Raw genomic sequence first — 26,693 nt, 5'->3', positions numbered from 1 at the left:
CAGGTATACATTAAAGTGGTAAGAGTATCTTTTAATCAATAATGTTCTATTGTAAAATGTAAGAAAGTCCAGGATTAACTGAACTCTGATTTGTACAGAATTAGTGAGTGGCTTAAAGGAAGAGTGAGGGAATAAGGAGTGGGGTGAGCAGGGGAAAGAAAATGAAGAATTGCAGAGTTGGTCATTGTAAATTCTATTAGGCCAGCTGTGTCTGTTGCTGCCAATTATGAAAGTTAAGATTCTATTCTCCTACAGAGACTAAAAGCATAGTCCCTATTTTACCTGAGAGTTACATTTCAAACCAATAGCTTTCACATCCTTGAGAATGACATCCCTGAGTTATAGGCGATACATATATTAAAAGGGACAGAAGAAGGATTCTTCTCTTTTTATTAAAAAAAAAGGCTCTTTTTATTAAATGCTCTAAGGAGTGGTCAGGGCCTCTTAGCAAGTGTTGGTTAGAATATACAGTAAATTCTTTTGGCACCCTTGAACTTTCTCAAGCTGGCACTTTAAGGGGATTTAGTTCATTCTAAGGATGCTGCCTTTGAGCTGTAGGAAAAGAGGTTAGTGTTTGTTTAGTTCTTTAGCATGGGGAGAGGGAGTGAATGAAATAATTTGTGCTGAGAGTCTACAGTTTTTTTTGTTTTTTTTTTTTTTAGAAATTATTTATTTATTCATGAGAGACACATAGAGAGAGACAGAGACACAGGCAGAGGAAGAAGCCAGCTCTATGCAGGGAGCCTGACGTGGGACCCAATCCTGGGTCTCCAGGATGAGGCCTCAGGCTGAAGTTTGCGCTAAACTGCTGAGCCATGTGGGCTGCCCAAGTCTAAAGTTTTTAAAGGCCAGGGTTGAGGGCTAGTCCAGAAGAGGGCTCAGAAGAGATTGGCTAAGAGAGAGTCTCTGTCATAAGATAGTGTTTTATAGTTGAAGTCATAAGCTGTCTTCTGTTCACTAAGAGCCATGGGGATCACTCATAATGGGAAATAGGAGGAGAGAGCTGTAAGAGAGAGAGACAAGAATGTACATAATTATGGAAATCAAGCAAGGAGAGAATTATGGGAAGAAATAAAAGAATGAGACACTGTGAAGGTGACATATAAATCACCACGATGTCACTGATGTGTGCCAAGGAGAGCAAGAGGCCAAGCTAAAGTTGTACTAGATTAATTTGGTCCATAATTCTTCCTCTTCCTCCAATCATCTTCCATATTCTAAAGAGAAGTCAAGAAAGTTAGTTGAAGAATGATCCAGCTTTAGAGGAAAGAGAGAAAAACATAAAAATTGAGGCTAGTAGTAAAGATATCATTAAATTGGTTGACCATGTTGATCATTTTTGGTAGGCCACCTATCATAGTCTGAGTACAGTGATTAATTGTATGATGAAAGACAGATTTCATACTCAAACTTTGGGGTACAAACATTATGTTCAGTTATAATGAAAACATTGACAAATAAGAAGGTAAGGGTTGGGAGAGGATGACAGCCAAATTGAAGCCCAGAAGTGGTATTGTTGAATGTGATACCTATTGAGTAGAGAAAGTCATAGCAGTTGAGAAATACTAAGGATTAATAAATAAAAGCCCTGATAAATAAAGTTAGGTCACTAAGGATGATGACAATGGAAATGAGGGTAGGAAGTGGGGACATTTTAAAAGCATATTCAGAGAAGACTATAAAAACTAAAGCTAGTGAGAAATATAAAATTTAAAAATGAGTTGCATAGACTCAAATGATTTCATTAAAAAGTAGGTGGAAATTTGAAGATAAATGCTTGTGTGACTTAAGGAAATGTGATGATGTAAACTTGCTCAGAAAATCATATGTACCTCCCTGAATTTTTGTAATTCTTATAATCTATACTATGTAATTTGGCATTTAATTGGCAAGTTAGTTAGTTGCCACTAACTTTGGCAAGTTAGGGGGGACAAAAAAAAAGGTTTTCTTCTAGTAGATTCTAGTGTCCTCCTTTTTATGTATTTCCTTCTTTATGGTGCTGAGGATATAGTGAGTACTCAATAAATAATTCTCCTTGCTTGTAATTGGGATATTTGCAGGGAATTCAATACTATTGTTATTTTACTTTAAACATTAGTTAAATGTGTGTATATTTATATACCTTACACTCCATTTAAACATGTGTAAAGCAATTTAATTTAATTAAACCACCTTTCAATGGGGGATATCTACTAAGGTGAGCCTCTGTATTTCATATTGATATTTTTAGTTGGCAGGCTAAATGGCTTTTGGGGGGGGGTGCATTATGGTATTTTGATATTGTGTGCACTTGAATGTCTGAGTCAGTAAAGCATCTGACTCCTTATTTCAGCTCAGGTCATGATCTCATGGGTCATGAGATGGAAGGAGTTTCTTGAAATTCTCTCCCTCGGCCCATCCCCTGCTAGTGCACACACTCCTTCTCTAAAATAAATAAATAAATCTTTAAAATAAAATTTTGTGTTTATATACAATGTATAGTATTTCAAAATAATCTTGCATTATATGCAACAAATATATTCTCAATATATCACCCAGTTTTTAAAGGATTGGAGAATAATCTCCCTTTATTTAAATAAAATTCTTAGTATTTTTTTGTATTGTGTTGAAGGCAAAAACACTATTATTTCCTAGAGATCAAATATTTCTTTACGTCTCTTAAGTTCCTTTTTATTTCCAGTAATAGTTTCCATCCTTTTTCTTTGCAAAATTTGGCCATAGAGAATTAAGCCCCTTTTCCACAATGCCTGTCATCTGGAATAGCCTTTCTCTACATTCCTGCTACATAACTGCTTATCTTAAAAAAAAGAAATCACTTCTATTCAGTCTTTACTTCTTTTCCTATGTCTCTCTATCCTTGTTTCTTTTTATATAAAAATTTAATATTTTCTAATTGCTTAATTTTCCAGTAGTCTCATACCTTTTCCACCTAAAAGATTATCAAATACATTATCAACCTACAAGCAATACTAAGACTCAAAGATACACTATGTTGTTTACATGGTTGAACTTATTCTAAAGGATGAGTATAGATAATCTGAAGACCAACTTCTTATAATAAAGAGAAAATTTTATATATACAGATGTAGATTGTATTCTCTTAGAGTTAGAAACCTACTCCTATAACAACTGTCATTTCTACTTTACTTGTAGAAAATGGAAATGATAATTTATTCAACAGGCATTAATGTTGCTAAGCATAATTGGTTATAGCCTTGTGTAGAACAATGCAATTAATAATAATAATAATAATAATAATATGCTGACTTATATTAGCCCTTTGTACTAGGCACTATTTTTAAACCTTTACATATGTTAACTCATATAATCATCCCAAATGCCTTATGAATTTGGTACCATAATTATTCCCACATTACAAATGAGGAAATGAAAATATAGAAAAGTTAAATGAATTGCCCATAGTTGTATAGCTGGTAAGTGATATTTCAGAGATTCAAAACTAGGTCTTACACATATATATTAGGTCTTAACACATATAAGAATTAGGTCTTACACATATAAATATTAGGTCTTACACATATAAGAATTAAAATATGAATACATAGATTCTGCCTTCAGTGGATTAATGTAGTAGAAATTCATATTGATTTATTCCACATATAATTTCAGTTGCTTTTTATTTATTTATTTTTTTCAGTTGCTTTTTCTGTGCCTGGAACTTTGTTTAGTGTTGGGGATACAACTGAGAACAAACCACTTATATTTCCTGCTCTTATTTCAATGTGGTGACAGACAAAAAGAACACAGATAGGAAGGGGCAAAGAAAAAGAATACATAAGCACATAGATGCTTCTATGGGAATAGATCAGATAAGATAGGGGACAGAGTTGAAAAGAAGAGGACTCTAAATGAAACCTTAGATAATACCTGTATTTTAGAGGTTGGGTGGAAGGGTTGCTAGCAGAGGATTCTGGGAAAGAGATAGCCAGTGAGATAGGAGAGGATGGGAAAGAACATGTCAAACAGACAAGCAAACAAAGAATAACTCTTGAAAGGGTTTCAGGAGGAAGGCAGTCAACAACTGCTAAGTAACTAGATAAGATGAAAAAAATGTGCATTGGATTTAGCGATTGAGAAGTTGCTGGCTATCTTAAAAAGTGTAGTTTCAAGGTAGTTATAAAAGATGTCAGATGATCTGGTAAAATGGGAGACCTTTATGTTGTAAGAAAGAGCAGGGGACCAATGCCCTTGATAAACAGCACAAGTAGTGGACTTCCCTGTTTTAGGAAGACATTCATTTCTCTTAAAGGTAGGGGGCAGAATACAATGGAAATGGATCTGTAGGTTTGATGGGAATCTATGGATGTATTTCTCTTCTTTTATTTATTTTACTTTATTTAAACACAATTTGTCAACATATAGAATAACACTCAGTGCTCATCGCATCATGTGCCCTCCTTATGGAATGTTTCTGATGAATTTTAATATCAATACAAAATACTTTGGAAATCCTGTACCTAATTTAATTGATTCCACTATTTTATTTTTTCCATCTAATTTTGTGCTTTCATCAAAGAATAATAGTATCTATTTAAAATATTAACAATGGAACACCTCATAAGTCAAAAAAATTATGAAATGGGAGATTACTATGATATTGATCCCTTAAATTTATTCGCTTGATAGTGTAAATGAATTTATACTCAAATTGTTAATGTCTTCATGAAATCTGCAATTAGACTTAAACATTTAGATTCTTTATATTTTTTTAAAGATCTCTTAATTTGTTAATCTTGTAACTTTTTATTGGATTCCTGGCAATAAATGTTCTAATACCGAAAGGCAAATTCAAATATGAGTTTGAATACTATGAAGCATTTCACTTAGGATTACTATTGAAAAGATAACCCTTCAAAAAGACATGTTGCTTTATATCTTTGCTTAGTTGTTCTGTACTACTATAAATGACTACTTCATTTTTTTTTTCTGAAGAGAACAAACTATTATATATTAAAAGCTTTTGATTTATTTTTAATTTTTAAAATTTATTTATTTGAGATAGAGAGCATGTACATGCAAGCGTGGGGAGGGGCAGAGGGAGAGAAACTTCAAGCAGACTCCCCACTGAGTATGGAGCCTGAGGTGGGCCTCCTCGGACCCAGGAGATCTTGATTTAAACCAAAACCAAGAGTAAGTCACTTGAACAATTTATCTGCCCAAGCACCCCTACATGAAAAGCTTTTAAAAGGAAAAGGGACTTGGAATCTAAAAATCAAGACAATTTATTGTTACTTTTGATTTTTTAAAGCCATTAAAAATATCTCATTTATTATTTAAATATATTTGTTCTAAGTATTATAATCATTCAGAAAATAATTATTATTTAATTTTAATTTTTCTATATAGCTAAAAACATAGATATTGTATCAAGTTACTTACATATGATAGGTAAAGAAACAAATTTAACATTAGAATATGGAAGGTTAGTTTGTACTGAGTCTTCTTTGTTTCAGACCAGTCATCTGATACAGTAGCTTTAAAAAGCCAAGAACTGGGGAATCCCTGGGTGGCTCAGAGGTTTAGTGCCTGCCTTTGGCCCAGAGCGTGATCCTAGAGTCCTGGGATCGAGTCCGGCATTGGGCTCCCTGCATGGAGCCTGCTTCTCCCTCTGCCTGTGTCTCTGCGCCCCCCCCCCCATCTGTCTCTCCTGAATAAATACATAAAATCTTAAAAAAAAAAAAAAAAAAAGCCAAGAACTGGCAGAGCCACAAAGGATGTCCGGAATAACATTTCCTCCACTCCACTCTACCCCACAGAAATCCATCAATAAGAGGGAGCCAAGAAGCCAAAACAGATAATTTTGCTGTGAAACAGAATGGCATAGAAGGGATGGCATTGATTCAAGTCAGAGGTCTGAAATCACAAACTAAAGGGTCATATAAAAATAAACAAGCAAGCAAAAAAACAGGCAGAAGGCAGAATTAGGCAAGAGATAATTGTTGTAGAAGATGAGAGAATCCTGAAGGAGTAAGTGAGACTCTGAATCAGAAGTGAAGTGATGTTAAAAAGAAAGTGGCTATCAGTGATGTTAGATGAGATATCTGAAGAAGGAAAGGCAATGCTGAACGGAGGAAAAAGAAGAAGCCAAGGAGGATGAGGGGGAGGAGGAGGGGGAAGAAAAAGAGAAGAAAGAGGAGGAGGAGGACGGAGGAAGAAGAGAAGAAATACATAGGCTATTGGCTCAATAAAATGCTAGGCTTCTGGTGCAGAAGTCAACATTGTAACTACTCTTAACTGGATTCAACTTAGAAGGCCCTAAGAAAAAAAAAAAAAAAAATAGAAGGCCCTAAGATTAGCAGAAGCTACATGTATGTGTTCAGTATGATTAATTGTGCATACCACATTTATTATTTAACCAAACATGGACAATTGACAGATGTACATCAAGTACTTTCCATGAAATGATTAATTTGCCACTAAAGGATAGCTCTCAAGCTGGATATAATGTTATGCTTCTCTTAAGGACCATGTATATTTATACTATTTATAGATACCCAAAGCCCTCATCTCTATACCTTTCTCAAAGCTGTGTTTTTAAAGTTCTCATCTTTTCTTACAGAAAAAAAAAAGACCACTTTCTGTGGCCCATTAAAAATAATAGAAAGAAAAAGTAAAGTAGTAATCATTTATAAATAAGTATCTTTTTGAATTTATTAGTTTTTAAAGGGGTTGCATGAAAGAGTTTTATTTTTTTACAAGACTAGAGGAATGAGGACAAAGCCTCATTTTCTCCACAATATCAAGAGGTCTCTCTGTACTGTCCATCAAAATTAAATACAGCTATACAGATAGGTATTCAGCTTACATTACCATGTCTTTCCCTCTTTCTGAGACTGGAGATTTTATGACCTAAGAGCTTAAGGACAGGGTATGTAATAGTCTCTTGGCAAGTAGATCATCTACCGTAAATCAGCTCTGCCCTTGGTCCAGTTGGGTTCCAGCTTTACCCTAGTGCAACAATGTCACTGGCCACTCACTGCCTTACCTCTGTTATTCTGTGAAGAGTATTATTTACAAAAGTTATGTAACCAATGAATAGGTGAGGATGGCCTTACACCACGGGAACACATATCTAATGGGATCTTGAGAAACTGGATCTTAGTTTGGATAAGAAGGCCTCCCTTTATTTTTATATGATATTAAAAATTATTATCTGTTCTGTTTGTAAAGGAATTGATGTGTAAAGGAATTGATGTTGAGACCATTTTGTATTGTATGGATTGATTAAGGGAAAAATGTTGGATTTTATCCAGACACTTGGAAATAGGTAGAGACACCTGCTTCTCAAGAATATTTCAGTTGGTAACTTTGGCCTGAAGATTTACTGCATTCTCACAAAGGAAATGCGGATGGGTTCCAAGTGATTTTCTAATTATATCTCTCAAAGAAAGGCTGTACATAGAAGGTCTCCCAGCCTTTCCCTGGAGGGCGAAGTATGACATACTTGAGTGTTTTAAAAACCTTGGAGTTTATGTTTTGCCTGGAAGCCCTAGGCATTCCGATGTTAGTTTAATCTTCCTTGAGTCAGTACTTATCTCCAGTTACTCCTGGAGGAACGACACAACTATAATTAACCATATGCTCATTTTTTTCATGGCTTGAATTTCTTTGCTTCCATTAGTGGTGAAACAAGAAAAGGCATTTGTTGAATGCCTTTCATGTCTGAATTTATAAAATTTTATAAATTTTAATTTATAAAATGAATTTATTATAAATTCATGTCTGAATTTATAAAATTTTCAGCTGAATTTTGAGTTCAGGTAGAAACTAAGATCTTTAATGTTTTTAAACCTGAAAACACACACACACATAGACACACACATACAAGATTAAAGGGAAAAAAAAAATACAGTCACCTAAAAGCTTCAAGCTGTTTCAATTTGCTTCAATACTCCCTTAGGGAAAATAATTCCTCTTTTTTTTCCCCCTGGCAAACCCAAGTAAATAGTTCTGCTCTGTTATGCAACGTAAAGCAGGTACTGTCTTCTAACTTGGAAATAGTTGAGGTATTCTGGTTCCAGCTAATTAAAACCACTTTTGGGATAATAGTGAATGCTTATCTTTGTTCAAGATAGATTGCATGATTGCAAACAAGTTTGTTTTTAGAAAGAAAAACATGTTTTAGTACTCTTTTGAGGACAAAAGAGTAATGTAAAGCAATTACCCGTTCAAATCCTTTGAATGGGTTGTATCTCAAGAGGGATGAGGGCCTGAGGTTAAATAACCACATTCTTGAAAGATATTTTTTATAATATCTTGGGCATAAGAAAGGTCAAATTCAGGTAGTCAAACATGGAGCAGTTGCCTAGGTACGTTCATTCACTGGAACCCCATCTTTAATGGCTACTTGGATTGGCATCTTCTCTCCATTACATATTGAATAGCTATTTTTGTAAATATCAGGCTATTAGTTTTGGTTTATGTATTTAATGCTTGCCATATTACTGAACTCTTAATAGTTTTCCAGCAGAGCCTTTGTTTTCCAGGTAATTAGTCACAAAACAATACTTTCTTCCCAGTAGAATTGTCCCTTATTTAAACCTGTAAACCATCATATAGTTTTTTTTGTGTGTGTGTTTTGTTTTTTTTTTTTAGTTTTTAGTAAATTGGACTAGTAAAATATGTTGAGGTTTTTAAAAGTCAAGAATATAAGAACATAAAGATTTGGGGCAAAGTGTACAGATAAAAGCTGTTGCTGTAGTTTAGATGTGATCAGGGTTGCCATTTCCAATATTTGGCAGTCTCTAGTAGGCCATTTGCAATCTGAATGAATATCAGAAAGTTCAGATCTTACCCTGGCCAGTACCCTCTACTGATACCTATTAGGTATGTGATTTGTTAATGTCCTTACATAGTCTGAGGAAATAAAAATGAAAGCCTATATCTGAAAGATTTTAGATAATCATTTTATTTTATTTATTAGTGTAAAAACAAAAATGTCTTCAAACCAGAAGGTGGTAGTCCAATTTATAGTAAGCAATCTACATTAAAATCTATTAGAATCAGTTTATCAGTTGAATAGTTAGAAAAGGGAAATAACCCACAGAGTTAATCATTTGTAAAGTATTTTGTTAAGGTAGACTCAAGAGAAACTAGCAGGTATTTTAATTTCCTACAGTATCTGATGAAGGAACAGAAGGCTAGCAAGGACAAAGCACAAGCTGACACTCCTCTAATACCCCCTCACCCCCAAGAGGTGGGATGTGTGTGACATTCCTCAGGCACTCCTGGCTGCCATAAAGCTAAGGGAAAGGAAAAACAAATAGTTAACTTATAGGCATCGTAGTCCTATAGACAGGAGTCTCCTTCAGTTTAGAAAATGTCTTAGTGATTTGCAAGAAAAAAAGCATTCTTATCAATAACCTAACTTCCAGAAAGAAGCTCCCAAGTATCTTAATGTTAATGCTTTACTAGAGGGAAAAACAACCTTAACTTGACAATGACAAGGCCTCTAATATCTCATAGGTCCTCTTTTTTTTTTTTTTTTAGGTCCTCTTTAGCATACAAAAATTCTTTTGAAAATTTCCCTTTTCCTTACCTTCCCCAACTCCCAAGTATATAATCAGCCACCCCTCACAAGCCAACCCGAAGCAGCGCCTCTTCCTGCCCACGGGTCCTGTCCCCGTGCTTTAATAAAACCACCATTTTGCACCAAGGACAGACAGCTCAAGTATTCTTTCTTGGTCGTTGGCTCTGGACCTCACCCCCACTAAACCTCACCTATATTCTAAAACTACATCAGTATCCTCACTGGCTAACAAAATTAAAACACCCATTTTTGTCCACTGACATCATATGCTATGTCTAGCAACCCTGTGGCTAGACTCATAATAGAAATGTAAGTGTTTATTAAATTAGACCCTAAATTGTATCCAATTTATTGATGCTTATTCTCATATTATTTTATACATTTCCTTCAAGAGTGCTCCTCGTTTGATCATCCATATACCATTTCACTCATTTAAAGTGTCTATTACTATTTTCAGGGTTGTGTAACCATAATGACCATCAATTTGACAATATTTTCCACACCCCACTCTTCAGGAAAAGCTCATACCAATTAGCAATTACTTTTTATTCTCCCGCCCCATGCTGTCTAACCAATCACTGATCTATTTTATGCTTTTAAAGATGTAATGTAAAGGGAATTGTAGAATAAGTGGTCTAATGTGACTGGCTTCTTGTACTTAGTGTACTATTTTCATGATTCATTTATGTTTTAGTTTATATCAGTACTTCATTTTTTCTTATTGCTGAAAAATATTCCATTGTATAGATATACCACAATCCATTCATCCATTCAGCAGCTGATTGACATTTGGGCTAGTTCTGCATTTGGCCTTTATGAATAAAATTGCATTGAACGTGTGTGTCCATGTAGGTATACATTTTCATTTCTCTTGAGTATGGATCTACTAGTGGAATTGTTTTGTCAAATGGTAATTATATATTTAACATTTGAAAAACTGCCACACTGTTTTCCACAGCTGCACTATTTTATATTCCCACCAGCAATGTATGAGGGTTTCACATCTTCCACATCTTTGCTAAAACTTGTTATTTTCTTTTAAAATTACAGTCATCATAATGGATGTGAAGTATGATTTTGATTTGCATTTCTTTGATGGCTGATAATATCAAACATGTTTTATGTTTTATCACCCATTTGTATACCTTCATTTAGTACCTGGGTTGAAAATTAAAACTGCTCTCTGTCTTTAAATCCTGAAGACAAAATTAGGGTGCTTTATAATACTGATACAATTTCAAATGACAAACCTTCTAATACTTCATGGCTTTAGTAAATAAGCCAATGAGTAAGAGAATACGATACTTCCAACAGGAGAGGCCATGATGATGCTTTGCAGTTATAGCATATCTTTATTTTTTATAGCACATCTTTAAAATAAATATTATCTTCCTGTTAATTTTGCCACAGGATTTAATCTGTGACTATTGTTCCAGCCAGATGAATGGCAATGTTTTGTACCTGTAGCTGCCTCCCGAGAAAATCTTTCATTGCCTTTCCCATTCTGTAAGCTCTTATCCTGAACACCATAAAGACAAGAAGGAGCTGTTGCCCCTTCTTGAGTGGTGATGAGATGAATGTGTGTTCTCTATGAAGTCTTCTGGGTAGCTGTCAGAGTAGTTACTGGTGTGCCAGGCTGGTAGGATCAATTTCCTTGTTTATTTATGTGGAAATTAGAATCCAGGAAATGAAATATAGCCATGGTTCTGAGTTAATGCCTACCTTGTATTTTTTAATGAACTGGCCTCCTCTTCTACAAAAACGTATCGGGACCTCATTCATGCTTAGCCAAACCTAATTCCCAGCTCAAAGAAGGATTGAGGGAAGGGACCTCTTTCACTTTTTTTTTTTTTTTAAATAAATGCATGGAATAGGAAGGTAGTATTTTTACTTGGTTGTGCATCACACTTTCAATATAATTATTTTGCTGAGGCAATAAGTATGGAGTTGCAAAAATAACACTGATATATATCAGAAAGATAATGCCCAATAAGTGATATATATATATATATCAGTGTTTTATACATATATATAACATATATAACATATAACATATGATATATATCATATATATATATATATATATATATATATATATATATAATGCCCATTCTCAGTCCATGAGTTCCAAAAGATGTTTAATTCTATTTAATATTTGAGGGCTAGTTTACTGGATAGATAGGCATTTTACTTTAATTTTCAAACTACATAATTATTTGCCAAGACAAGTAACTCAAAGTTCTTATTCTACCTTAATGTTCAAATATACACACATATACATACATACACAAACACACAGGAACCCACATTGTGTGAAATAATCATAAAAATAACATGAATGTCTTATCTCAACTAAGATATTTTTCATGATTTTTAATTTTATAGATGTCTTTAATTGGCTCTATTAATGACAAATAAAATTTTTATAGAGAGAATCTTTTTGAGAAAAAAATGCATTACTGCAATACTTTGTAATATAACATCAGATTATGATTAAGTGTACTGTCAGTAACTTTATATTACAAAAATAAAGTAAGAGATTGTACCTGGACAATGAAGTGTATTATGTATTCTAGTAAACCTGGACCTATATCATCTATGGAAAAAGACAGCTTCATCTCAATGGTGATACCAGGTGTGCCAGGGGAAAGGTGGTTATGAAGAAGATCTGTCAAAGCCAAGAGAGGGGGAAGATACAGAATGAGAGTGGATGAATCTATGTAGATTTTTCCAGAGCTATGCCATTTCTCATTCTGTTTGTGAATGGTGAAGGAGCATAATGCTGCTTACTATAAGAGAGTTAGCTTCATTTCTGACATGGTTTGAAAGTGTAAAAAATACAGCAGAATGGATAATTTTTTTAATTCATAATTAAAACATCTTTAAACATCATCAACCTCCCACTTCCTCACCTCAAGTAAGAACACCATGATTCATGTAAAAGGAGTTGAACAGATTTTATTGTGATTGTATTTCATAATTTTCCTCATCATCTCTGGCCTAAGTTTCCCTACCCACATTAATTTCTTACATATTGTTTTGCTGAATGTTTGAGAGGAGGCCACTCAGAGTAAATTACCGGTTGTCCAATTCACCTAGAGTCGGACAAATTGAAACCAATGAGTCATTTGTTTGATTCCATCTTTGTATAGTTGAGAATAGGTGATAGGGGCTATAAATCCATCTCTAAATGGTAGTGCTAAAGAATACAGGCTTTTGGAAGCAGATGAACCTGTGTTAATAATCTTTAACTCTATCAGTCCTGTGACCATGGGGTTCAGTTTTCTTCTTAGGAAAAAAAAAGAACAATAAAACAAACTTCATAGAGTAACTTTACAAATATATTGACGCATGCAAAATAGCACAATTCCTAGCAGAAAGACAGTGCCCAATAAATGGTAGCTAATAATTTTATTGTTAGTGGATTTTTCTCTGTTCTGTGTAGAAGAAAATAATGACAAAACTTACATAAATGAAATCCAGTTAAAAGACTTTAATATTGTTTTGCACTCCCACTAAATCCTATTGATTGACCATGAAACTAAATATTTACCCATCTTAAACCTGAAAATAACCCTTTTTATCTGCCTAATTTTAGAATAGCTGAATAATTCCTTTCAGGGATTCTTTGAGAGGAAAAACAGTAGAAAAGCTCTGCCTGTTATCATGCTAATTTCTTAGCATGACTGCCAAAGCTGTATATATATATATATATATATATATATATATATATATATATATACTCTTCCTGAAATTAAACACCCTGAGTGTAATAACTCTGAGGAAAATAGACAACACAAAGGAAAACTGTAATAATTTGGTTATACTAAAAAAAGATACTCAAAGCACCTCTGAAAAAAAAAAAAAAGATCTATCTTGTGTTATCCTAGTAATTAGGAATACAGTTCTAAGAAATAATTTCTCTTGTTTTCCACATTGTCACTTTTATGTACTGGAATCTGTGTACTACCATTTATCTTCTCTGACAACATTTAAAGCATACATTAGCTGGTATTTAATTTCATTTTCTTTTATTTTTATATCACATTAGTTGAATAGAATCAAAGAACTTGCTACAATAACTTATTAAACATTCTCTACCATTGTTTGATAGTTGGAAGTGTGGTGTTAGATTTGGCTTTTCAATATTGTTGTAGTTTTTGATGTGTTTATTTTTCCTTGATGTCTTCAGATATAGTATCAAAATAAAGTTCATTATGATTATGTAACATATGATTTTCAAAAGCATCTCTAAATTATTGCAGACTTTTTGAGAGTTAATGATTAAGATATGAAAAAAAGAGACACCATTTTCTTACATAAAAATCAATTGCTTATTTGAGATTTTTTTCTTGAGGGAGAGTGAGAAGTTTCAGATTTTAATGACATGATTTTGCAAGAACTGCTCTTCAGACAACTATACCAGTTCATAGCTCAGTTTTTCTATCTGTAATCAGCTATCAATTGCAGGCACCAAAATTATGTCTTTATTCTGGAGAGTTTTTGAATAAATGATTGCTAAAATAACATGTAAATATATGGATATTTATATATTCATTTATTCATTCTTGACAGAAAAGGCATTTAAGGTACTATATCTTTTGTAGATAAAAGTGTAAATGTATTATTTTCCTTCTCCCAACAGATGTGGGTTCTGTTGAAGGACTTGCCTATCACAGAGCTTGGGATACACTATACTGGACCAGCTCCACTACCTCATCCATCACCAGACACACAGTGGACCAGACTCGGCCAGGAGCATTTGACAGAGAAGCTGTCATTGCCATGTCAGAGGATGACCACCCGCATGTGCTTGCCCTGGATGAATGCCAAAAGTAAGAAACAGTGAATTGTTATTTCCTCATATGTCAAAGATTATCAAAATTATGTTAATTTTAAAATGAATTAACTTTTAAAATACAAGTTTTCTTTGAAGTTCTCCTTTCCCAATTCATGAAGCTAATTCTTTAATAAGAGCATCATTAATGTGAATAGTTAGAATTCAGACTTATGAAATGCTAGGTATCAACTCCTTGAGAATTGCAGCAAAAGCAAATGTAAATGATGAAAGGGAAAATAGAAACAATACTGTGTTGGAAAAGGTATTTGAAGAAGACATTAATGCATAGCTGATTGAAATGATAAATCTGAAAAAAAACCTATTAACATGTATTGAAAACTAAAAGATATTTCTATAATATAATTAAATAATTTTAACGAGTCTGTCCAATTGAAATATAGAGAAAATATAGAGAAAACAACAATAAATCTTTGTGTGCAAGCTTTATTATCAAAAGACTTGACAATCGTCTAAGTTGTTCACATGTGTTTGATGATATATTGTGCAGGCATTTATAATAATACTTACCAAGATTTCATGACAAGAAGAAATGCTCAGGCCATGATATAGAGAGAACAAAAACCAAAACAAATTAGAAGAAATTCATGTTTGAAGTGGATGCCATAAGGAAGCAATTGTATAAAAAAAAGAAGAACAAAGTTGTGTTATATAGAACAAAGATGTTTATGAAGTTCTACTTCCATATAGTAAGAAATTTGTTAACTACTGGAAAGTCCTTTTGTTCTTAAATTAATCAAATAACAGTCAGGTAACTCTGGCTTTCAGTAAGCAGAAATTGAAGAGCTCTTTTTAAATGTGGTAAAGAAAAAAATGAAGAATAAACAAAAACAATTACTGATAAACACTGACCCTGACCACTTAAAAGAAGGATTGCATAAATTCATCAGTGTGTGAATAACTACATCTAGATACTCTTACAGAGCTAGAAATGAGATTAGATTTAATTCAATTAAATACCTTCATATTATAAATGAAGACTCTGAAGCTTGAGACAAAGTTCCTCACACAGTTCTGGTGACTTAGTTCAGATGGACACAGGACTTCAGATGCCTAGGCAGAGCTGGTTCGGCTCACACCACTGATATATCACAATACAGCTTCTTGTTAAATCAACTGCACTGATCTCGATGGTTCACCAGGAGAATCTTAGGACAATAATAAATATTCTGCAGCTAATCAAAGGAATTTCTAAGACAATTTTGAAGTAAACATAAGGGCAATCACTGATAATTTATATTATATATGATTAGTTTAACTGGTTTATCCTATAATATTACTACATAAGCTAACATTACACTTCCATCTTGCATATAGTGAACTGTAAATTGGAATTAAACATACCAAAATGTTTTCTTTTAAAAGTCACAGTATGTGGATAAAGCTACTGTGTAACTTAAGAAAGTGAAATGCCATTTGTTTTTGCAAATTTACCCAGTCATTGGACAAAATATTTTTGACACAAGTTCATTTCAAATGCTTTTATATTCTGCAGGATAGATGGAAAGGCTATGAAACATTTTAACAAAGAGCATAGTTGACCCAGCTTTTCTCAGTTGGTAGAGTTTATATTTTAAATTAACAAGTAGAAAGATTTTGTTGTGACTTAAGTATTGTTTTGTAATTGGTGTTTGCATAATACTAAAAAACCCCATATTGAAAACTTTATTCAGTTGTAATTCTATATGACCTTTAAATGATCATACATAGGAATGATATATGCAATCTTGCTGTACCTATGAAATATTATTTCAAATACTTTTTCTTTGTCAAAATATATTTATTTATTTTTTCTTTTTTTCTTTTTTTTCTTTTTTTGTCAAAATATACTTAGCATATTTTTTCAAATAAGTAAAACAGCTTTCCTGATAGCTTCTCTGTCCCTTCCTCTTTCCTTCCTTCCTGCCTTCCTTCCTTCCTTCCTTCCTTCCCTTCTTTTTGCCATTCTGAGCAACAACTAGTCTTCAAATAAACTCTTAGGGACAGTCCTATAGGTAAAAGAAGAGAAAGAAGAAAAAAAAAAGAAGAAAAGAAAGAAGAGCTGCTTCCATAAATATAGGGACTAGAAACTGAAACTCAACAGACTCTCTAGTCTTCAAGTGACTTGTAAAGGCTTCCTCAAATTAGGTTGATAGAACACTGATTTAAAACATTCTATAAAATCTGTAAGTAATAGATAATACTTTTAGGGAGGTGAGAGTAATATCTGGAATACCAAAAGCAACATTGTCATTTATAAAAAATTACACTGACAGAGAAGAGAAAAAAAAGAAATTAAAGAAATATAAAGTTTATTAATTGTATCTCTCTAAAACATATATAAAAGAGAATGCAGAATTTTAAAAAGCAAACCAGTAAGGAGAAGGATATTTTTTATATTTACCAATTAGAAAAGAAATACAGTTAGGTTAAGAATGATGTCTAAAACAATTATACTCAATCTGCTAAAACATGACATTAATAAGTTAGAATATATTTGCAATTCACAGAAAATTTAAGATAACTGTTTTGTCCATGATTAAAATAAATTGTCATTATATATCAAACTGACTCAACTTAATTATTTGAGGGAATGTACAAGATAATTATTTTTCAGAAATAGTTTTCAGGTTTTATTTAAGAAGCTCAAAAAAATATACATGTATATATGATATATGTATCTCCACTTAATAGCTAGACTTACTTAAGAGTTTTAGAATACGAGACAAACAATTTTGCTTCCTTTTAAACAGCTTAACCTCACCACATTTCTACTGTTTCTATTGTTAATTAAAATTTTAATTTATTATCACAATTTTCATTTCAATTAGCTTAATGTTTTGGACCAACTGGAATGAACAGCATCCAAGTATCATGAGATCAACCCTGACTGGGAAAAATGCTCAAGTGGTGGTCAGTACAGACATACTCACTCCAAACGGTCTCACCATTGACCACCGTGCAGAGAAGCTGTATTTCTCAGATGGCAGCCTAGGAAAAATCGAAAGGTGTGAATATGATGGATCTCAGAGACATGTAAGTTAACAGATTTTCTTGATTCTAGATTAAACAATAATACATTTGAAAAAAATTTGCTTTGTACTTCCCTGAAATATGTGTATCAAGAGATTTCTCAATTTGTAATTGTTTGAACCAATCCAATTGAATATAAAGTGAAAAAGAAAACTGGATGAGATTTTGAAAAGTTTACTTTTAATTATTAATTGAACTGGAATTGTCAGAGTGATTTGCATAAGCCTTGTTAGTTATATATTTTTAAATGTGAAATCAAATTGATTTGCTTCCCTGGGATAAAAGAACATTGGAAAAGAAGAAAATAATCCTCTGTCTATGCTTGGGTCCTCAAAACAACCTAAAAGCTTTGAAGTAAAAAAAAAAATGGGAATTCTGTGAGGGTCATATGTATTCTCTTTTCTCTGGGTTCCAAATAAAATGTTAATGGAACAGTTTAATGCTGCCTCTGTAGAACCTTTATGGCAGGTATTTGGGGTCTGTAGAATAGTACCTTTATTCTATGAGAACAGCAATTCTTAGCAACTGGGAAAGCTCAGAGCTCAGGCAATTAAGATCTGGGTGGTAACACAAACTGGAGAAATCTTGACCCTTGTATCCCCAGCCCCGCACATGCCTAAAGGGCAAATGATCCTGTGGCTCTTCGTTCCTCCACTGAATTTCCTGAAGTGCCACATAGTAAATATTTGAAGCTTTATGGGCCATATTGTTTCTATCACAACTGCAACACTAAAAGCAGACATAGGGAATATGTAAATGAATGGGTATGACGGTATTTCAGTAAAACTTGATTTACGGATAAAGGCAATCAACTAGCAGGGCATAGTTTGTTAATGCCTTATCTACACCATCAAGCATACTGTTTAATTCAATTGAATATATGCCTATAAATATATTTATACATATAGATATATACCTTTGTATGATATATATTTATATATATTATAGATATAATTATCCCTGGGAAACTAATTGTATATATACATATATGTTTGTATGTGTGTATATATGTGAGTATATAGATATGGACATTTGTGTGTGTGAGAGAGAGAAACATAGATAGTGAGAGAGTTTCTTGATGAGTGAAGAAATGCATTGATTTACATTCTAGTACAGGTCACTCATCTTATTGTGGAGTGACAACTTTAGGTAGTACTGATTATAGGACAGTTGAGTGCTTAAGGCACATGGGAATAATAATTATGACCTGATGAATACAGTTCGTGTTAAAGGCAATAACTGTGATCAAATTCTTGGTCTATCTTTTCCAATTCAAAGCCCTGTGAGGTAATAACCAAAATATATAAAGAACTCATACAACTCAATAGAACAAATCAATATGATTCTAAAAGGCAGATGAATGGAATAGACATTTTCCCAAAAAGGATATACAGATGGCCAACAGACACATGAAAAGATGCTCGACCTTATTCATTGGTGAAATGCAAATCAAAACCACAAGGAGATATCACCTCGTACCAGTTAAAATGGCTATTATCAAAAGGACAAGAAATAAGTGTTGGCAAGGATGAAAGGAACACTTTTGTACTCTGATGGTGAAAATATAAATCGGTACAGTCACTATGGAAAACAGAATGGAGGTTCCTCAAAAAATTAAAAACAAAAATACCACATAATGCAGCAATTCCACTTCTGAGTATTTAAACCAAGAAAACAGAAATATAAATTTAAAAAGATATATCCACTCCTATGTTAATTGCAGCATTATATACAACAGGCAAGATGTAGAAGCAACACAAGTGTCTGCCGATAGCTAAATGAATAAAGAAAATATGATATATTTATTCAATGCAATATTATTCAACCATAAAAAAAGAATGCTATTTTGTCATTTGAGACAATGTGGATGGACCTCGAGGGCTTTCTGCTAAGTGAAATAACTCAGAAAAAGACAACTTATGACTTCCCTTATATGTGGAATCATAGAAAACAAGTAAAACAATCTCATAGATACAGAGAACAGATTGATGGTTGCAAAAGGTGGTGTGAGTGGGAGAAATGGATACATTTTTTTTGGTTAAATAAATTAAATAATTTCTTAACAAAATAAAATAATAGCTATTGCATGAAAATTAGCCATCATCAGTTAAAAAATAATAAAATAAAAATAGAGGCCATGTAACATGTAGTAAAGCATTTAATCTTCATAAATTATAGTTTTCCAATATACAGATTCTCTACCTAATTTTCAGGGTTATTATGAGGATCCAGTACAAAAGTATATGCCCAGGATATAGCAAAGAAACTCTAAATGAAACTACTGGGTAATACTTGTAAAAAATCAGTCCGGAAAATTATTGCCCTGGATGTGGTACTATTTTCTACTGGATCCTGGTATGAAAAAATGCTTCCACAGTGCCTTATAGCACTGCTTTATTCACTTCAATTCCTTTTTTATATACCTACTTTGTTTTTACCTCCACAGTATATTCTAATGTATGGTAATTTAAGTGGTTCAGTCATCAGATCTCTAATTTAACTTAAAATATTTCTTTTGACATTTCAAAAACTATATGCCTAGTTAAGATTTCAACTTTCCATTTTGCATCCCTGTCTAAACCAGGATACTTTCTGGCTGGCTACAGTGAACAATATGATAATGTCTATTTTTGCTAATAAAATAAGTAATGAATTTTTAAGATCCTCTAATGTTTTTTACAAAATTTGACCTAGAGACTGTTTATTAATTAAAATACAATATCATTTATTTTCACTTTTTAAGGCTTCTGAGAGTTATATCAACCTATTAATCACTGTACTAGCTAACAGGTAGTGAATGCTAACAGTGCTCTGGATACTGCGCTGAGCTTTTCATATTTCATTTTATTTTCATAGTATTCTTATGTGGTAGGCATTATTATAATTATTCCCACTTAACTGATGAAGATAATAATTCACAGAGAAGCTTAGTAGCTGTTCAATAACACCTAAGCCACATATATGGCAGAGAAGGGCTCTGTGGTATTATTCAATCAAGAGCCAGTGCTTTCAACCATCATGCTATACTTGGGAGCATTTTTAGTTAGAAAAATAGATGTAGCTAGATGTATAAGTATGGCCACCTCTGCATGCCTTGCAGCTAGTAATAAATTTATTTTTCCTGTTTCTTCCTATTTCTTTAATGTTATATATCCTTTGCACAGGTGAATATTTTATTACTGAATATGAAAATAGGCCTATTAAAATCTAAGGTACTACTGATTTACTTAATAAAACAAGTAGATTTGCCCCTTTTCAAAATCGAATCCATAGCTTTTCAGTTCACATCACTCATTTTGATACACATTAAAAAAAAGTTAGTGAAACTGATGGAGAAGGAAAGCATCTAAATCTCAGTGACACATTGTCCCATTTAAAACAGTACTCTAAAAACTACCTAGAATTTGTGTGTTCTTTTTAAAAATACTGCTTCTAATTTCCTCTATTATGACAAAACAAGCTAATCACTTGGAAGTAAAGTCATCAAAGCTGTTTCAAAAGAGGAAGATCAACATGCTACCCCACCATCATTGCAAGGACATTTATCACAGTTTTTTGTCTAAAACTGCTGAATAAATATTTTGAAGGTTTAGACATAATGCAACACCTCTTCATGGTGCATATTTTGTAAGGATTTTATCTTTGCTCTCAGTATCCCCTTCACTTTCAAATTTTAACGTTCCCATTGTGTAGGTGCATCTAAAATTGTGCAACTAGAAAAAGTAGAATTGAATGTTTGCTTATTATTCAGATTTGAAACTGATATTATTAAATTTAGGTACAAACATTTAAAAATTAAGTTTCCAAATAAATGATAGAATACAAAATTGAAAGTTTAGTTAAGCCATTAAAATTATACTTTTAATGGAATTTTGAATTTAAGCCTTACTTTTGGTATTAACTGGCTAGGTGAACATTACCAAGTTTTGTAAAGTCCCTGTGTCCCACTCATCTGGCTTTTAATAAATATGCATCTGGCTAGTTGGATTATAGAAACAATAGGAATATATAAACAACAAAGATTTCAAGGTTATATAATCTCTAGTAGCTTTTGTTTTATTCTGTCTTTTAAAAAATGGAATTCTGTTGAGTCCATGTTTACCAATAAGGATCTTTTTATTTAATAAAAGCTCATGGAGTTCCACAGAAATTGTTCTGTATTACCTAAAGACCTAGGATAGAGAAAATGTGTTAATCTTTGACTATAAATACAACCAATACTTGACAAAAAACTGTTTTCATTTGTGTCTTTTATTTTTTTTTAATTGTAGTTGACATAAAACATTACAGTAAATTCAGGTGTACAACATTGCAATTCAATATTTATAGACATAACAAAATGATCAGACAATTAGTCTAGCTACCATCTGTCACCATGTAAAATTATTACGTTATTGACGGTATTCCTTATGCTTGCTTTTAATCCCTGTGACTTATTTTTTTTTTATAGCTGGAAGTTTGTACCTCCTAATCTCCTTCATCTGTTTTGCGCATCCCCCCAACTCCCTTACCTCTGGCAACTACCAGTTTTCTTCTGTGTCTATAAGCCTGTTTTTGTTTTGTCAGTTTGTTTTATATTTTTGACTCCACATATAAATGAGATTATACAGTATATAACTTTCTCTGACTTATTTCATGTAGCATAATACCCTCTAAGTCCATCCATGTTTTCACAAAAGGCAAGAGTTCATTCTTTTTTATGGCTGAATTAATATTGTGATATATATATATATTTTATGTTCTTTACCCATTTATCTATTGATGGGCACTTAGGTTGCTTGTATATCTTGGCTATTGTAAATAATGCTGCAATGAATGTATGGGTGTGTTTATCTTTTCCAATTAGAGTTTTTGTTTTTTGGATAAATACCCAGAAGTGACATTACTGAATTATATGGTATTACTATTTTTAATTTTCTGAGGAACCTCTGTACTGTTTTCCATAGTGACTGTACCAGTTTATATTCTTACCATCAACACTTGACCATTCCCATTTCTCCACATCCTTGCCAACACTTGTTATTTCTTGGTTGTTTTGTTTTGTTTTGATACTAGTCATTCTGTCAGGTATAAGCTACTGTGTCATTGTGGTTTTGGTTTGTAGCTCCCTGATGTTTAGTGATATTGAGCATCTTTCCACATATGTGTTGGCCTTCTGTATGTTCTTCAGAAAAATGCCTATTCAATTCCTCTTCTAATTTTTAATTGAGTTGAATATTTTGTTGAGAATCTTTGCATGTATGTTGATGAAGGATATTTGCCTATATATATATGTGTGTGTGTATGTGTATATATATATATATATACATATATATATATATATTTTTTTTTTTTTGGAATGCCTTTGACTGGTTTTTGTATCAGGGTAATGCTGGCCTGTAGAATAAATTTGGAAGCATCCCTTTTATTTAGCTTTTTGGAATAATTTGAGAAGAATGAGTATTATTTATTCTTCATATGCTTAAGTAAAATTGTTTTTTGGGAGTTTTTTGACTACTGATTCAATGTCATTGCTAGTAACTATACTGTTCACATTTTTATTTTTTCTGATTCAGTCTTGGAAGATTGTATATTTATAGGAATTTATCATTTTCTTCTAGGTTGTGCAATTTGTTTGCATACAATAGTTCCTAGTAGTCTCTTAGAATCCTTTGTATTTCTATGTTGTCAGTTGTAACTTACTCTTCGATTTCAGATTTTATGTATTTGTATCCTCTTGTTTTTTCTTGATGAATTTGGCTAAAATTTATCAATTTTGTTTATCCTTTTAAAGAACTTTATTTTATTTTTATTGATCTTTTCTATGTTTTGGTCTTTATTTCATTTATTTTTACTCTGTTATTCTTCTTCCTATTATTTTATTATTTATTTATTTATTTATTTATTTATTTATTTATTTATTATTTATTATCTTCCTACTATTATTATTTATTTATTTTTTTTTACTTTTGATTATTCCCTTCCTTTACTAACTTCAGGCTATGTTTGTTCTTTCTTTTCTGGTTCCTATAGTGTGAGGTTAGATTGTTTATTTGAGATTTTTCTTTTTTTATAAGTAGGAATATATCACTAAACTTCCTTCTTAGAACTTCTTTTGCTGGGTTCCATAGATTTTAGAATATTTTGTGTCTATTTTCATTTGTCCCCATGTATTTTTTATTTCCCCTTTGATTTTTTTTTCATTGACTCTCTTGTTGTTTAGTACCATATGTTGTTTAATCTCTACATTTTTGTGATTTTTTTTCCAGTTTACCTCTTGTAACTGATTCCTAGTTTCATCTTGTTGTGGTAGGCAAAAATACTTCTTCTTAAACTTATTAAAACTTGTTTTGTGGCCTAATGTGTGATCTATCCTAGAGAGTGTTTCCCATGCACTTGAAAACAATATATAGACCAGTTTTTAGATGGAATGTTCTATATATATCTATTAAGTCCATCTAATCTAAAATAATGTGTAATTTAAGGGCAATGTTTTCTTATTTATTTTCTGTCTAGATGATCTATTCATTGATGTATCTGGGGTATAAAGTCTCCTACTATGATTGTATTACTGTTAATTTCTCCTTTTATGTCTGTTAGTATTTGCTCTATCTTTTTAGGTACTCTGATGTTGGGTGCATAGATATTTACAATTAGTATATTCTCTTATTGGAATTATTATTATGTCATGCCCTTGTCTCTAGTTATGTATGGTCTGTTCTAAAGTTTATTTTGTTTGATATAAGTATTACTACCTCAGATTACTTTTTGCTTCTATTTGCATGGAATATCTCTTTCTATCCCTTTATTTTCAGTCTGTATATCTGTAGGTCTGAAGTGACTGTCTTATAGACAACATAGACAGGAAACTTTTCTTTTGTAATTCATTCAGCTATGTCTTTTGATGGCAGCTATGCTCAAAATACCACCAATGATACCCATTCTATTTATTTTGATTGGAGCATTTAGTACATTTATATTTAAAGTAATTACTGATAGCTATTTATAGTGCCATTTTGTTAAATTTTTTAGGCTGTTTTTTTGTAGTTCTTCTCTGATCTTTTCTTCTTCTCTTGTTCTCTTCCATTATGATTGATGGCTTTATTTAGTGTCATGTTTGGATTGCTTTCTCTTTATTTTTTGTGCAATTATATAGTTTCTTTGCTTCTGGTTACAGTGGAGTTCTTATATATTGAACTAGATCATTCTACTTTTAGTTGATGGTCACCTAAGTTCATACATCCTATAAGAGCACTAAAACTTTCCTAATCAACCATGTTTTATACTTTTGATATCATACTTTATATTTTTAAATTTTCTATATTCTTTAATTGTTGATATGATTGATTTTATTCCTTTTGTCATTTATCCTTCGTATTAGCCCTATAAGTGCTTAATCTACTACCTTTACTTTTACTAAGAGATTTTTTTTCTTTTATAATTTTCTTACTTCTAGTTATGGCCATTTCTTTTCTATTTGAAGTAATCTCTTTGACTTTTTAAAAAGACTTTATTTATTTATTCATGAGAGACACACAGAGAGAAAGGCAGAGACAGGCAGAGGGAGAGGTAGACTCCATGCAGGGAGCCTGATGTGGGACTCGATCCTGGGACTCCAGGATCATGCCCTGAGCTTAAGGCAGATGCTCATTCACTGAGCAACCCAGGCATCCCCTCTCTTTGACATTTTTTATAAGGCCAATTTGGTTGTGACCAATTTCTTTAATTTTGTCTGAGAAACTCTTCATCTCTCCTTCAATTCTGACATAAAATCTTTCCAGTAGAGTATTTTAGGTTGTAATATTTTTCTTTCATCACTTTGAATATATTGGACCACTGTCTTCTAGCATGTAAATTTTCTGCTGTAAAATTAGCTGATAGTCTTATGAGAGGTCCTTTGTATGTAACTAGCTGCTTTTGTATTCCTGCTTTTATGATTCTCTATTTTAAACCGTTGACATTTTAATAATAATATGTCTTAGTGTAGACCTCTTTGGGCTCATTTTGTTGGGATCTCTCTTTGATTCCTGAACCTAATAGTGTATTTCCTTCCTCACATTAGGGAAGTTTAGCTATTATTTTTTCATATATGTTTTCTGCCACTTTCTCTTTTCTTCTCCTGAGACCTCTATAATGCACTTAATGTTGTTACAGAGATCCCTTAAACTATCCTCATGTTTTAATTTTTTTTTTTTTTTTTTTTTGCTGTTCAGCCTGGATGATTTCACTTACCCTGTTTTCCAGAATGCTGATCTGTTTTTCTACATCATCTAATCTGCTGATGATTTCTTCTAGACAATTTTATAAATTCAGCTATTCTATTCTTCAGCTCTTATATCTAAAAACATATTATCAATCTCTCTGTTAAAGTTCTCATCATATTTATCCATTCTTCTTCTAGGTTCTGTGAGTATCTTTATTACTTTGAACTTTTTATCAGATAGATTGCTTACTGCGTTTTTTAGTTTTTGGTTTTTTGTTTTGTTTTGTTTTATCCTATTTCTTCTTTTTATTTAATTTGGAACATGTTTCTCTCTCTTTTCATTTTTGCCTGACTCTCTGTCTTTACTATATATTGGGTGGATCAACTATATCTCTTAGGCTTAAAAGTAGTGGTCTTATGTAGAAGGTTTCCAGGAATGAGACTGCTATAAACATACTTTTGGGTGGGTTTGTCTTCTGCTCCCCACACCTTGGGGTGAGAGCTATTTGGAGGTGGAACCAGTCCACCTGCAGGATCTCACAAGTGGGAGCTGCTTTGAAGGGGTGCTAGTCCTGGCCAATGCTAACTGCTGGATTCAGCAGTAGATGAATCGCATCATCTAGTTGTGTGGAGTGTGCTCAACCAACTGAGGCTGCTCACTAAATGTGGTGGATTGGGAGCTACTTTGGAGGTAGGGAAGGTACCTACTTGGCCATCTCTCTCTCTCTCTCTTTTTTTAAAGACTTTATTTATTTATTCGTGAGACACACACACACACACACACACACACAGAGGCAGAGACACAGGCAGAGGGAGAAGCAGGCTCCATGCAAGGAGCCCGATGCAGGACTGGATCCTGGGTCTCCAGGATCACACCCTGGGCTGCAGGTGGCACTAAACCGCTGTGCCACCGGGGCTGCCCCCATCTCTCTTTCTGTTTTAATACAAATTAAGTGGAGCCAGATTTAGATGACTCAGAATTTTTCATTATTAATTGTAGTTTCCTAAAAATGATAATAATAAAGAACCTCAAAAAAAAAAAAAAGCCTCAAAACTTCAGGCCAATGCAAAAATGCTTAACAGCTTGTTTA

General features: G+C 32.7%; 1 protein-coding gene across 10 annotated transcripts in view; it reads left to right on the top strand.

Moving 5' to 3' along the window:
• The window catches only part of LRP1B (LDL receptor related protein 1B), a 1,828,472-nt gene that overhangs the window by 1,479,902 nt on the left and 321,877 nt on the right, over positions 1–26,693 (top strand). For all 10 annotated transcript variants that reach the window (XM_077861563.1, XM_077861564.1, XM_077861559.1 and 7 more), the window contains 2 exons: positions 14,196–14,385; positions 17,219–17,423. In XM_077861563.1, coding sequence (XP_077717689.1) covers positions 14,196–14,385; positions 17,219–17,423 — 395 coding nt within the window. The remainder of the gene's footprint in view (positions 1–14,195; positions 14,386–17,218; positions 17,424–26,693) is intronic.

Source organism: Canis aureus, chromosome 20 (genome assembly GCF_053574225.1).
Source record: "Canis aureus isolate CA01 chromosome 20, VMU_Caureus_v.1.0, whole genome shotgun sequence".
In the NCBI taxonomy this organism is placed as follows: Eukaryota; Metazoa; Chordata; class Mammalia; order Carnivora; family Canidae; genus Canis; species Canis aureus.
This window is presented reverse-complemented; position numbering and strand designations above follow the sequence as displayed.